This window comes from Monodon monoceros, unplaced genomic scaffold, assembly GCF_005190385.1.
Source record: "Monodon monoceros isolate NGI ecotype Baffin Bay Population unplaced genomic scaffold, NGI_Narwhal_1 Super_Scaffold_10, whole genome shotgun sequence".
NCBI lineage: Eukaryota > Metazoa > Chordata > Mammalia > Artiodactyla > Monodontidae > Monodon > Monodon monoceros.
In genome coordinates this window covers 36,467,563-36,482,987 of record NW_021703766.1, presented here as the reverse complement: position 1 = coordinate 36,482,987, position 15,425 = coordinate 36,467,563, and the positions used below count along the sequence as shown (strand labels likewise).

Genomic DNA, 15,425 nt, shown 5'->3' with positions numbered 1-15,425 from the left:
GGAAGGAACACTCCCAAACTCATTCTATGAGGCCACCATCACCCTGATACCAAAACCAGACAAAGATACTGCAAAAAAAGAAAATTACAGACCAATATCACTGATGAATATAGATGCAAAAATCCTCAACAAAATACCAGCAAACAGAATCCAACAACACATTAAAAGGATCATACACCATGATCAAGTGGGATTTATGCCAGAGATGCAAGGATTCTTCAATATACGCAAATCAATCAATGTGATACACCATATTAACAAATTGAAGAATAAAAACCATATGATCATCTCAGTAGATGCAGAAATAGCTTTTGACAATATTCAACACCTATTTATGATAAAAACTCTCCAGAAAGTGGGCATAGCAGGAACTTACTTCAACATAATAAAGGCCATATATGACAAACCCACAGCAAACATCATTCTCAATGGTGAAAAACTGAAAGCATTTCCTCTAAGATCAGGAGCAAGACAAGGATGTCCACTCTCACCACTATTATTCCACATAGTTTTGGAAGTCCTGGGCACAGCAACAGAGAAGAAAAAGAAATAACAGGACTACAGATTGGAAAAAAAGAAGGAAAACTGTCACTGTTTGCAGATGACATGATAGTATACATAGAGAATCCTAAAGATACTACCAGGAAACTACTAGAGCTAATCAATGAATTTCATAAAGTTGCAGGATAGAAAATTAATGCACAGAAATCTCTTGTATTCCTATACACTAATGATGAAAAATCTGAAAGAGAAATTAAGGAAACACTCCCTTTTACCACTGCAACAAAAAGAATAGAATACCTAGGAATAAAGCTACCGAGGGAGACAAAAGACCTGTATGCAGAAAACTATAAGACACTGTTGAAAGAAATTAAAGATGATACCGACAGATGAAGAGATATACCGTGTTCTTGGATTAGACGAATCAATATTATAAAATGACTATACTACCCAAATCAATCAACAGATTCAATGCAATCCCTATCAACTTACCAATGGCATTTTAATACAGAACTAGAGCAAAAATTCTTAAAATTTGTATGGAGACAGAAAAGACCCCAAATAGCCAAAGCAGTCTTGAGGTAAAAAAATGGAGCTGGAGGAATCAGACTCCCTGACTTCAGACTGTACTACAAAGCTACAGTAATCAAGACAATATGGTACTGGCAGAAAAACAGAAATATAGATCAATAGAACAAGATAGAAAGCCCAGAGATAAACCCATGCACCTATGGTCTATGACAAAGGAGGCAAGGATATACAATGGAGAAAAGACAGTCTCTTCAATAAGTGGTGCTGGGAAAACTGGACAGCTGCATGTAGAAGAATGAAATTAGAACACTTCCTAACACCATACACAAAAATAAACTCAAAATGGATTAGAGACCTAAATGTAAGACCGGGCACTATAAAACTCTTAGAGGAAAACATAGGAAAAACACTCTGACGTAAATCACAGCAAGATCTTTTTTGATCCACCTCCTACAATAACAGAAATAAAAACAAAAATAAACAAATGGGACCTAATGAAACTTAAAAGCATTCGCACAGCAAAGGAAACCATAAATAAGACAAAAAGACAACCCTCAGAATGGGAGAAAATATTTGCCAATGAATCATCGGACAAAGGATTAATCCCCAAAATATATAAACAGCTCATGCAGCTCAATATTAAAAAAACAAACAGGGCTTCCCTGGTGGCATAGTGGTTGAGAGTCCACCTGCCGATGCAGGGGACATGGGTTCGTGCCCTGGTCCGGGAAGATCCCACATGCCGCGGAGCGGCTAGGCCTGTGAGCCATGGCCGCTGAGCCGGCGCATCCGGAGCCTGTGCTCCGCAACGGGAGAGGCCACGACAGTGAGAGGCCCGCGTACCACAAAAACAAACAAACAAACAAACAAAAATAACCCAATCAACAAATGAGAAGACCAAAATAGACATTTCTCCAAAGAAGACATACAGATGGCCAAGAAGCACGTGAAAAGCTGCCCAACATCACTAATCATTAGAGAAATGCAAGTCAAAACTACAATGAGGTATCACCTCACACCAGTTAGAATGGGCATCATCAGAAAATCTACAAACAACAAATGCTGGAGAGGGTGTGGAGAAAAGGGAACCCTCTTGCACTGTTGGTGGGAATGTGAATTGATACAGCCACTGTGGAGAACAGTATGGAGGTTCCTTAAAAAACTAAAACTAGAACTACCATTCGATGCAGCAATCCCACTACTGGGCATATACCCTGAGAAAACCACAATCCAAAAAGACACATGTATCCCAATGTTCACTGCAGCACTATTTACAATAGCCAGGACCTGGAAACAACCTAAATGTCCATCAACAGAGGAGTGGATAAAGAAGATGTGGAACATATATATAATGGAATATTACTCAGCCACAAAAAGAAATGAAATTGGGTCATTTGTAGAGATGTGAATGGACCTAGAGACTGTCATACAGAGTGAAGTAAGTCAGAAGGAGAAAAACAAATATCGTATATTAATGCATATATGTGGAATGTAGAAAAATGGTACAGAGGAGCCTATTTGCAGGGCAGGAATAGAAAGGCAGACGTAGAGAACGGATGTGTGGCCACGGTGGGGAAGGGAAGGGTGGGATGAATTGGGAGATTAGGTTTGACATAAATACACTACCACGTGTAAAATAGATAGCTGGTGGGAACCTGCTGTATAGCACAGGGAGATCAACTTGGTGCTCTGTGATGTTCTAGATGGGTGGGGTGGCTGGGGGGAGGGAGGTCCAAGAGGGAAGGGATATATGTATACATTAACTGATTCACTGCACTGTACAGCAGAAACTAACACAGCATTGTAAAGAAATTATACTCCAATAAAAATAAGTAAATAAAATGGATAACCAACAGGGGCCTGCTGTACAGCACAGGGAACTCTGCTCAATATTATGTAACAACCTAAATGGGAAAAGAATTTGAAAAAGAATAGATACACCTATATGTATAACTGAATCATATAGGTGTATCTATACACCTATATAGGTGTATAGATATCTTTAGGTGTACAGCAAAACTGTACACCTAAAACACCTAAAGCTAACACAACATTGTTAATCAACTATACTCCAATATAAAATAAAAAGTTAAAAGAAAAGCATATTGCTAAGTGAAAGAAGCCAGTCTGAAAAGGCTACATACTGTATGATTCCAAATATATGACATTCTGGAGAAGGCAAAACTGTGGAGACAGTAAAAAGATCCGTGGTTGCCAGGGATTAGGGAGGAGGGAGAGATAAACAGGTGAAGCACAGAGGCTTTTTAGGGCAGTGAAAATACTTCGTATGATACTATAATGATGAATACATGTCATCATACATTTATCCAAACCCATAGAATGTACAACACCAAGAGTGAACCTAAATTTAAACTGTGGACTTTGGGTGATTATGATGTGTCAATGTAGGCTTATCAATGGTGATGAGGGGAGGCTTTGCATTGTGGGGACAGGGGATAAATGGGAAATCCCTGTTCCTTCCCCCCAATTTTGATGGGCACCTAAAACTCCTCTAAAAAATGAAGTGTTAATTTTAAAAAATTAATGGGCACTTCCTATTCGCCAGATACCATGCTAAAAGTTTTACTTATATAAACTTTTCATCCTCACAACAACCCTATGAAGTAGGTAAGTTTATTGTCCCCATTTTACAGATGAGGCAATTGAGAAATAGAGAAGAATAAAATAAATATCCTGCCAATGTGCCTCATTCCCTTAAATGAGGGATGTGCGTTTTCAAAATACAGTCTCTTCTTTTCCACATTTGCTGAGAGTCAGGCAAACGCAGACCCTGAGCCAACACAGACCATACTCATCCAGTGAAAGAGCAACAAAGATCACCTTGGTGGCTGAGCTGTGGCTGGAAGCCAGGGAGGGGAGGAGAGTTAGAGCCTTCCTCTGGCAGTCTGTTCCTCCCCTGCACTGGCACCTGACTGGAGCCTCAGGGCCAAGAAGCCAAACTGAGAGGAACAGGCTTCCCCTTGAGGAGAGAAGGTCCAGGCTCTCAGCCCCTGGATGTCCCTTTCCCAGGATGCATTCCTGTTTCCACTGCTTCATCTGCCCCACAGCCACATCCTGTATCATGTGACTTTGTAGTTCCTTCCACTATATATGGCATATATTGCCCCATCCCATTGATGGTGAGCTTGGTCACATGAGCCGCTTTGGCCAGTGGAATGTGGGTGGACATGATGGTGGGCCAATTCCAAGCTAGGCTGTAGGAGCGTGCCCTCTTGCTCCTCGGCCATCACCATGAGAAGAGAATGAGACACACCTGGAACAGACCTGTCCTCACTGTCCTGCATCCAAGCCCAGTTCAATTCAGCCTAGATCAGTGACTCCCAACCAGTGGTCTGTAGGTAAAAGTTTAATAACCAGCTATCTGATTTTCTTTTAAGTTTTGATTTGTAGCATTTGCCAATCGTGTAAATACTGATTTCACCGTGTCTGATTTAAAAGTACCATCACCATGTCACTGAATGAAGAGTTGGGAAGAGATCGGCAATAGCACACTATTCTATAGTCTTTCCACCATATAGATAACAATCGGCGTAAATAAACTCATGAACATAAATAACTGTGAAATGTAGTGAAATAATTAGGAAGTGTTAACTTTTTAAAATGTAACATCTTTGTTTTAAAATAATTTCTTTAATTGTAAGCTTATACAATTTAATTTTTAATAATGGCCATGTTTGACAACTGGCTTACAAGATTCCTTATCATGAGCTAGTATAAGTTGGGTCCAGCATACTAATTCCCCAGCTGACTCGAAAATGTGTGGAGGAAGATAAACAACTGGTGTTTTAAGTCACTGCATTTGGGGGTGATTTGTTATACAACAGCGCTGTACCAATAGTTAACTGATCCATCCACCCCAAAGCTGTGTCAAAATATCCACTAAGACGCCCCTCTCCAGATTCCCAGCGCGAGGCCCTCTGTGATCATAAGGTCACATATGAGGTTGCGGCCTCATAAGGTTTGAGATCGGCAACTCCTTGCCCTGCCAAAGGATCTGATGAAATGGGCTTAGATTCCAATCTGAGCACTGGACTGGGAGTCAGGAGGCTCATCCCTGCACCCAACATTCTGGAGACCAAGATATTTAAACAAGATACTTCCCATTCTGTCTCCATTCTCGACCCCTTGACATGTCCCTACTTAGACCCACTGATGACTCTCACCACCCAGCCTGGTGTAAAACTGGCCCCTCTTGGGCTACCCTGGTGGTGCAGTGGTTGGGAGTCCGCCTGCTGATGCAGGGGTCGCGGGTTCGTGCCCCGGTCTGGGAAGATCCCACGTGCCGCGGAGCGGCTCGGCCCGTGAGCCATGGCCGCTGAGCCTGCGCGTCTGGAGCCTGTGCTCCACGATGGGAGACGCCGCAGCAGTGAGAGGCCCGTGTACCGCAAAAAAAAAAAACAAAAAACAAAACTGGTCCCTCTTGCTAGATGTCAGAATCTCTGAAGATTTGTATGGCCCTACTCTACTGGGGGTCATACCTGCACTCAGAATCTCAGCGCCTTCTCATAGTCCCACCCAGAAATACAACTGTACTTTCTATAGTTCGTGTTATGTGGAAAATTTGTCATTTCCCCCCTCTTTACAAACATTTAACTATTCCGGAGCATAAAGCATGCTCTCTCAAACTGCACATTCCCCCCACAGATCCCTCCTTTTAGAAGGACACACTTCCCAGGAAGCAGGCCAATTTGTCAAAAACCAATTTGCCAAAGAATCTTTTTGCTGAATGACCAGTTTGCCAGCCTATTGAGGATGCTTTTGATGTTTTCCTTTCATCTCACAGCCAGAACCTGTGAACCTGTCAGCCCAGTTCCACTAAGTGCAATTTCCTGAGTACCACGTTTTCTGACACCTGCACTTCTCCAGTGCCCAGCAGTTTTTCATGGGTGGCTTTCTCTTAAATACGGCTCCCTGGGAGTTCCCTGGTGGTCCTGTAGGTAAGACTCCGTGCTCCCAATGCAGAGGGTGCAGGTTCGATACCTGGTCAGGGAACTAAGATCCCACATGCCGTGCGGCCAAAACATTAAAAATTTAAAATTAAAAATATGGCTCCCTGTGTATATTTTCTTGAACTCGCCCTCTACCTCTGTTCCCACGGGCAAAATTATTGCCATTAATGCCCTTAACCAGATTAACAAATTTGACTGACAGTTTGGAATCGATTTTTTTAATTTTTTATTGAAATATAGATTTACAGTGTTGTGCTTGTTTCAGGTGTAAAGCAAAGTGGTTCAGTTTTATATATATATATATATTCCTTTTTAGATTATTTTCCATTATAGGTTATTACAAAATATTGACTATAGTTCCCTGTGCTATACAGTTGGCCCTTGTTGGTTATCTATTTTGTATATAGTAGTGTGTATTGGGAATAGATTTTGACTAATCGATTTTCGGTAAATTGGCCTACAACCCTTTTCACCTCCCACCATCTGAGACTCAATGGCCTATTGGATACCATTCCAACATCTGAGCCTCCCTACTCAGGATGCCCCATTAGTGCCCTCACCTTCTACTGTGTCTTCCTTCCCCAGTCCCATCCACAGCTCCTGCCTTCCCCAGGCCAGCCTGCTCATGCGCAGTGTGCATCCTATTCTTGGTCCCTAACTGACACTATCCCTCCTGTCCCCCTCCACGCAGAGTCGTGCTGGAGCCGGTTCTCACTGGTGCATGAGAGCCAATGGTGCACGTCTCCTCCCAACTCTGCATTCAGTGACGTCATGTTGGTAGCTTGAAATCAGCCAAAGTTAGCAAGGGTTACAAATCAACCCCACCTCCTCTCATGCCCCAGCCGCAGTGGGTTGTTAAACATTTACCAGCACACTACTGCCTGCAGGTAACAAAACCCTGTCCATTCGTCTCTTCTGGCTGCTCAGAGACGTCCCAGACTCCAGGAACCTCAGGTGGTTACTTCTTGCTCTGAATTCACAGTGTGTCACTGTAAATCCTCATTTGGCAGTTGGTCGCCCAACATTTGGTAGGGTCCTGCATACACTAGTGTGTGAGGTCTGGATGAAGAATATATTGCCCCACAGTGAGGGAACAGTGGTTCTTGGGGGAAGGGCAAAAAAATCTTAGCTATTACAACGGTCTGCGGCTCTCCAAAGGGCCACAGTACATAAACAGATACACAATACACCTGTGGCATTACATTTCACGAGGAAGGGACCGAGGGATTAGGAAAGAAATGGTTAAAAAGGCTCTTTGTGGGGCAGGTGGAGACATGAAAAATAGGTTGAGAAACACGCCCTGGTGCATAAGGTGTGCAAGTGTATAGGATGCATCCCAATTTTATACAACATTATTTGGGAAAATATTAAGCAATTTTTTTACATTATGGATTGGGTGTGATTTTTAGGCATCTGGGTTGGGGGATTTGGGACTGTTCATGAAATGCAGTACACTGTGTAGTGTGGACCCTGAAGGTACAGCGCGGTGGTAAGAACTTCCCTCTGCCGTTGCTCCAGTACCACACTTAGCCTCCCATCCATCATGTGGGGCCCTGAAAATGTACCTTTCACACCTGCAAAGAGGTGACATTTACCTCTCCAACCAGTGGGGAAGTGACCTAGGAAGACCACCATTGTGGATTTGAACGCCCCCTCTGGGAGGCCAGTGCTGGACGCCAGAGGCTGAGCTCAGGCACGGCTCTGCCACCATGGGGATGAAGTGCTCCTTTCCCCCCTTGTGGATGGAGTGGTAGATGCTGCAAGGCTCCGAAAGCGACAAAAACAACTTCTGTGTGGAAAATGACCATTAGAGTAAGAACATTTCAAGATTTGAAGCCGTGGTGTGAAGACATATCTAGAAAGTATGTGATTCTCAGAGAAATGTCATTCTTGGCGGAAATAGAATTCTGGAGGAAGCCTGGAGGATGAACATACATTTATTGCCATCTTCACAGACTGTGGATGCCCTCCCCAATGCCAAGGGTCTGCTACAGCCACACCACTGGTTGTGCACGCCATGGGCAAGAGCCCTGCAGAGACACGGTGTTCATCAAGCATGAGGATCCAACAGTAAAACTATACGTCACTAGGCTTTAGGCGTTTTAAGGGACTTTAAGATGTTTTTAAAATTATATATGATATTCACTTTATGCACTGAAACTTGAGAACCTAATCACCCTCATAGAATGGGTCTCCACTGTTGATGTATTATCTCATTTAAACTTCATTATTGCCCATATCAGCGGGCACTGCATTGTACCACCCTTTTACCAAGATCTAACCCAGTCCTGAGTGCCCAGAACCACTTACCCATGGCACCATCCTATTTAACCTAGTCATTTTCTGGAGGGCAGGGTTGGTGATGAATGCATCACACAGCCCAGGACATCTTGGCCCCAGGAGGCCTGCGGGATGAATAGAAGGAGCTTCCCAGCACCCCCATTCAGTGACCCCCTTTATCACTCTCCTCTCTGTTCACACAGGTGGTTTGAAATACTGTTAATCCCACAGCCTTTTAAGAAGAAGCAGAGCCCGCCGCAAAAAGCCGCCCCCTGCAGTAGTAACGAGGCCTCTCTACGCAGTCTTTGTGAAGGCTGCCAGCCTCAGTGAGAGAGCTTTCTCATATCAGTCCCAAAACTCAAAAATTGGCTGAGTTGTAGGTAACCATGTCCAAGAGAGCCACCAAGAGTTTCCAAGGAGCTCTGTCAAACCACCGAAATAAAACTCCCTTACCTTCTGGCCAGCCCGAAGTCAATGATCTTAATTTGGTGTCCCGTCTGATTGACACACAGTATGTTCTCAGGCTGGGAAAGAAAGAGAAATTAGCATAGCTTAATCAACAGCTAAGAAGGTCTGAGTTCCCACACTTATTTGTCAATAGGCCTCAGTTTCCCCGCCTGCAAGGGAAAGCCCTACAGGGCAGCCCTATAGGGATGGATAGATATTGAAAATAAATGATGTGGGCTAGTGTGAGACAATAAGGAGTGGTATGGACGGTGGGGAACTGGAGAACTCCTGCCCTGTGTAAAGGGGCAGCCACTGCTCAGCTCCAGCCACTGGCCACCACACAGGAATGCAGGCCCAGTCTCCAGAGTTCCTCAGTCCTCAAGGGAAGCCAGAAATCCAGGTTTAAGTAAAAATTCCGTGCTTTTAAATGTTGACAACTTAATCCAATTTAAGCATGCATTCATCACGTATAGGAATCAAACACGACATGTCTGGGATGCGGATTTGGCCCACAAGCTGATTGTTTGTGACCAGTGGCTTGGGGTGGCGGCTCCAAACCCTGGCTGCACGCTAGAATCATCAGGGAAGTCCTCAAAAGTCCCAACACCCAGGCCCCAACCCTGACCTGATTACATCAGAATCTCAGGGGTGGGACCAAATCTGCAGTAGCTTGGTCAAGGAGATCAGAGCTGCAAAATGTCAACCTGCCATTTTGTGGTGACAGCTGTGACCCAAGGGATGGAGGTGCTGGACTTGACATGCTTCTCTTAACTGTTTCAGATCAGCTTGGAGGCCCTGAGGGAGACTGGAACGATTCTCGTTGCTTGTGCCAGACAGATTTGGATAGGGGTAGGGGTGGAGGGCAGATGGAGGGCTTATGGTATAAAGGATCTAGAGACCTAAGACCAGTGCCTGAGGTCCAGGGGTCCGTTACCAGGGTCCCTAGCCCTAGATGAGTACTTTCCCATTCCGGAAACTCAGTGTCTCCATCTGTAAAATGGGAATAATAACTTCTTCCTGCCTTCCTCCTGGGAGGGTGGGAAGATCAAATGACATAGTATGCATTAAAAACTTTCCAGCTTATGAAGCAAATGTCAGGTACTATTTCTCCTAACAGAAGTTTTTATTGCTATTTACGTTACAAAGCGGTTGTGAAATTCCTCAGATAGGTTCAGGAAATTGATGATTAAAAATCTTCATGTCTTGGGACTTCGCTGGTGGTGCAGTGGTTAAGAATCCGCCTGCCAATGCAGGGGACACGGGTTCGGGCCCTGGTCAGGGACGATCCCACATGCCGCAGAGCAACTGGGCCTGTGCGCCACAACTACTGAGCCTGTGCTCTAGAGCCCGTGAGCCACAACTACTGAGACCACCTGCCACAACTACTGAAGACCATGCACCTAGAGCCCATGCTCCGCAGCAAGAGAAGCCACTGCAATGAGAATCCCGCGCACCACAAGGAAGTGTAGCCCCCACTTGCCACAACCAGAGAAAGCCCGCTTGCAGCAACGAAGACCCAACGCAGCCAAAAATAAAGTAATTAATTTAAAAATTCTAATAAATAAATAAAACTAATAAAAAAAAATCTTCATGTCTTCTTTGTAAGGTCTAGAACAACACTGTCCAATAGAAATATAATGTAAGCTACATATATAATTCAAAATTTTCTAATAGCCACATTAAATAAGTAAAAAGAAATAGGTGAACTTAATTTTCCTAAAATTTTGAAATATAAATAATAAACATAAATAATAAATAAATAATAAAACATGAGATCATAAAAAAATTACCATTTTAAAGTGTACAATTCAGTGGTTTTCAGTAGATAGTTCACCACTATCTAATTTTAGAACATTTTCAGCACTTCAAAAAAAAAAAACCCATATTCAAAAGCAGTCACTCTCCATCCTCCTCACCCACAACTCCTGGCAATCACTAATGTATTTTCTGTCTCTGTAGATTTGCCTGTTCTGGTCATTTCATATAAATGGAATCATATGAATCATAAATATGTGACCTTTTGCATCTGATTTCTTTCAGTCAGCATAATATTTTCAAGGTTCATCCATGTACCAATACTTGGTTCCTTTTCATGGCTGAATAATATTCATTGTAAGGACAGTACCTACCACATTTTGTTTATCTATTCATCAGTTAGTAAACATTGGGGTTGTTTCTACTTTTTGGCTATTATGCATAATGCTGCTAAGGACATTTGTGTACAAGTTTTTGTGTTGACTTGTGTTTTCAATTCTTGAGTATATGCCTAGAAGTGAAATTGCTGGGTCATATGATAACTCTTTGTTTAACATTATAGGAACTGCCAAATTGTTTTCTAAAGTGGATGCACAACTTTACAATCCCGCCAGCAATGTACGAGAGTTCCAATTTCTCCAAATCCTAGTAACACTTCTTGTCTGCCATTTTTATCTTAGCTAATCCAATGGGTGTGAAATAGTATCTCATTGTACTTTTGATTTACATTTGTCTTTTGACTAATGATGTTAAAAATCTTTTCATGTGCTTATTGGCCATTTTTATATCCTCATTGGATAAATGTCTATTCAAATCCTTTGCCCATTTTCAAATTTGTCTTTCTCAATGAGTTGTAAGAGTTCTTTATATACCCTAGATACAAGTCCTTTATCAGATATATGATTTGAAAATATTTTCTCCCATTCTGTGGGCTGTTATTTCATTTTCATTATGGTGTCCTTCGAAACATAACGGTTTCTAATTTTGATGAAGTGTAATTTATCAACTTTGCTCTTCTAGCTTGAGCTTTTGATTCATATATAATATACTCCTATGCTTTCTTCTAAGAACTTTATAGTTTTAGCTCTTACATTTAGGTCTATATCCATTTTGAGTTAATATTTGTATATATTATGAGGTAGGGGTTCAACTTTCATGTGGATATCAAGCATGGTGTCCCAGCACCATTTGTTGAAAAGACTATTCTTTGCCCATTGAATTGTCATGGCACTTTTTTCAAAAATCTATTGACCACAAATATAAGGGTTTAATTCTGGACTCTCAATTGTATTCCATTGATCTGTCTGTCTGTCCTTACATCATAACACAGTTTTGATTTCTGTAGCTTAGTAGTAAGTTTTGAAGTTGGGAAATGTGAGTCCTCCAAATTTGTCCTTCTTTTTCAAGATTGTTTTTGCTATTCTGGGTCCCATAAATTTCCATCTGAATTTTAGGATTAGATCATTAATTTCTGCAAAGAAGCCAGCTGTGATTTTGATAAGATTGCACTGAACATACAGATCATTTTGGAGAGTATTGCCATCTTAACAATATTAAGTTTTCTGATCTATGAATATGGGATGTCTTTCCATTTACTTATGCCATCTTTAATTTCTTTCAACAATGTTTCATAGTTTTCAGAATATAAGGCTTATACAACTTTGGTCAAATTCATTTCTAAGTATTTTATTCTTTCTGATGCTACTGTAAAGGAAATAGTTTTCTTAATTTTATTTACAGAATGTCAACTGCTAATGTATGGAAATACAATTGATTTTTACATCTTACATCCTACAACATTGCTGAACTAATTTATTAGTTCTAATAGTTTCCCTCCACCCTCCTTAGGATTTTCTATATCAAAATCATGTCATCTGTGAATAGAATTTTACTTCTTCCTCTCCAATCTGGATGTCTTTTATTTATTCTCTTGCCTAATTGCCCTGGTTAGAACCACAAGTACAATGTTTAATAGAAATGGCAAGAATATACACCCGTGTCTTGTTTCTGATGTTAAAAGGTAAACATTCAACATTTTATCATTAAGTTTAAAATTAGCTGTGTGTTTTTCATAGATGACCTTTATCAGGTTAAGGAGTTCTCTTCTATACCTAATTTGTTTAGTGTTTTCACCATGAAAAGTTGTTTGATTTTGTCAAGTGATTTTTCTAGCTAGTAAAATGATCATGTGACGTTATCCTTTATTCTTTTAATATGGCATATTACATTGATTGATTTTTCATATGTTAAACCAACCTTGCGCTCTTGGGACAAATCCCACTTTGTGATGTGTATAATCCTTTTTTTTTTTTTTTTTTTTTTGCCGTACACGGGCCTCTCACTGTTGTGGCCTCTCCCGTTGCGGAGCACAGGCTCCGGACGCGAAGGCCCAGTGGCCATGGCTCACAGGCCCAGCCGCTCCGCAGCATGTGGGCTCTTCCGGGACCGGGGCACAAACCCCTGTCCCCTGCATCGGCAGGCGGACTCTCAACCACTGCGCCACCAGGGAAGCCCTGTATAACCCTTTTTAAATGTTGCTGTATTCAGTTTACTAATTTTTTATTGAGAATTTTTACGTCTAGATTCACAAGGGATATTCGTCTGTAGTTTCATCACAAGAAGTGATGTCTGCCTGGTTTTGGAATCAGGATAAGTCTGGTCTCATAAAATGAGTGAGGAAGTGCTTTATTCTCTTCTAATTTTTGGAACAGTTTGTGAAGGATTGGTATTAATTCTTTAAACATTTGGTAGAATTCACCAGTGAAGCCACATGGGCCTAGGCTTTTCTTTGTGGGTAGTTTTTTACACCAATTTGATTGTTTTACTTGTTATAAGTCTATTCAGATTTTCTATTCCTTTTGAGTGAGTTTTCAGAAGTTTGTGTCTTTTGGGGGAATTCTTCCATTTTATCTACATTATCTAATTTACTGGCATACAATTTTTCATAACATTCCCTTATAATCTTTTTTTATTTCTGTAAGGCTGGTAGTGATGCCCCCTCTTTCATTCCATTCATTTTAGTAATTTGAGTCTTCTCTCTAGTTCAATATAGCTAAAGATTTGTCAATTTATTGATCTTTTCAAAGAACCAACTTTTGGTTTCATTGATTTTCTCTACTGTTTCTCTGTTCTCTGTTTCAATTATTTCTGCTCTAACCTTTCTTATTTGTATCCTCTGCTTGCTTTGAGTTTAGCTTGCTCTTCTTTTTCTAGTTTCTTAAGATGGAATGTTAGATTATTGGTTTGAGATGTTCTTTTTAATATATAAGTGTTTGCAGCTACAAATTTCATTCCTAGTTTAGATGCACCCCCATAAGTCTTGGCATGTTGTGTTCTCATTTTCATTCATCTCAAAGTATTTTCTAAAACTTAATTTTAATAATAATTTTCTCTGGCCTGATATATCAAAAACACTACCATTTCAGTAGGTTATCAAAATAAAAAATATCGATGAAACATTTTCCATTATTTTATCATATTGCCTTTGAAGTCCAGTGTGCATTTTACATTTATAGCACATCTCAAATCAGACACTAAATTTTCATCAGAAATACTTTAGATGTATTTAGATCTCATGAATTATTTGTATTTAGATTTCATGAAATTTATAGTGTTTGAAAAACAAATTAACATATTGAAATTGTTCCAAATATACTTAATGTTTTTCAATATTTAATCATGTCAATTTTTAGATTTAAATTAATAAAATTTAAAATTCAGTTCCTCACTCACACTAGTTATATTTCAAGTGCTTAATAGTCAAATGTGGGGCTTCCCTGGCAGTCCAGTGATCAAGACTCCACACTTCCACTTCAGGGGGCACAGGTTTGATCCCTGGTTGGGGAACGAAGATGCCACATGGCACAGTCAAAAAAAAAAAAAAAGAAAAGGAAAGGAAATTCTGCCATTTGTGACAAGATGGAACTTGACGGCATTATGCAAAGTGAAATAAATCAGACAGAGAAAGACACTTACTGTATGATCTCAGTTATAAGTAGAATCTAAAAAATTGGAGGCATCACACTTCCTGATCTCAAACTGTAACTAAGCTACACTAATCAAAATAGTATAATATAGGCATAAAAAGGCAGACATGTAGATCAATGGAACAGAACAGACACCCCAGAAATAAACCCATGTACAAAAAAGAAAGAAAAGAATGGCTACCATGTGCTTACTTTTTGTCAAGTAGACAAAAGAAGCTGTAATGCATTCATTCAATGGACTATACCATGGCCCTTAAAGAGAATGAGAAAAGATGTCTACAGTGTACTGTTAACTAAAAAGGGCAAGTTTAAAAATGAGATATATAGTATGATCCCTTGTGTGTGTGTGTGTTTGTCATGCCAAATTGCTAATACAGAAGACCTCTCAGCACAGAGACTGAGTGGGAAGAACTTTCACTGTGCATTTCATACATTTCTATATTGTCTATATTTGTTACCACATGCATGTTTCTATTTTAGTTTTTAAAAACTAATCTTAGAGTTTTTTTATAGAAAAAAGTCACTGTATCATTTGATCGTCAAAGAACACTTAATGAGGTACCTATTTTCCACATGTCACAGATGGAGGAACTGAGGCTCAGAGACTTGGCCTGCCCTAGACTCCAGAAGTAGGCAGTGGCAGAGCAAGGAATGGAAGCCAGGATTGGGTGCTGACAGAGCTCTCAAAGATGAGAGAGCAGCAGAGGCTCAGGAACCAGGGCACCCAACCGCCACATGCCCAGGGCGGAGCCTGACCTTGAGATCCAAGTGCAGGACGTACTGCTGATGGAGGTATTGCACACCCTCGCAGACCTGCTTGGTGAACAACACCACATCCAGTTCAGTCAGGTGGTACTTCTCTTCTGTGATCCGGTCAAAGAGCTCACCCCCATCCACACTGCCAAGGCAAAGGAAGAGGCAAGCACTGACTGAGCAAGGCTCTCAGAAGACTGGT

General features: G+C 41.0%; 1 protein-coding gene across 1 annotated transcript in view; it reads right to left on the bottom strand.

Annotated features, from left to right (window-relative positions):
• Positions 1-15,425, bottom strand: part of MYLK3 (myosin light chain kinase 3) — a 43,029-nt gene that overhangs the window by 7,566 nt on the left and 20,038 nt on the right. Inside the window, exons 8-9 of the mRNA XM_029210297.1 lie at positions 15,227-15,368; positions 8,736-8,806 (exon numbers count right to left, since the gene is read on the bottom strand). Of these exons, the coding sequence (XP_029066130.1) occupies positions 8,736-8,806; positions 15,227-15,368 (213 nt within the window). The remainder of the gene's footprint in view (positions 1-8,735; positions 8,807-15,226; positions 15,369-15,425) is intronic.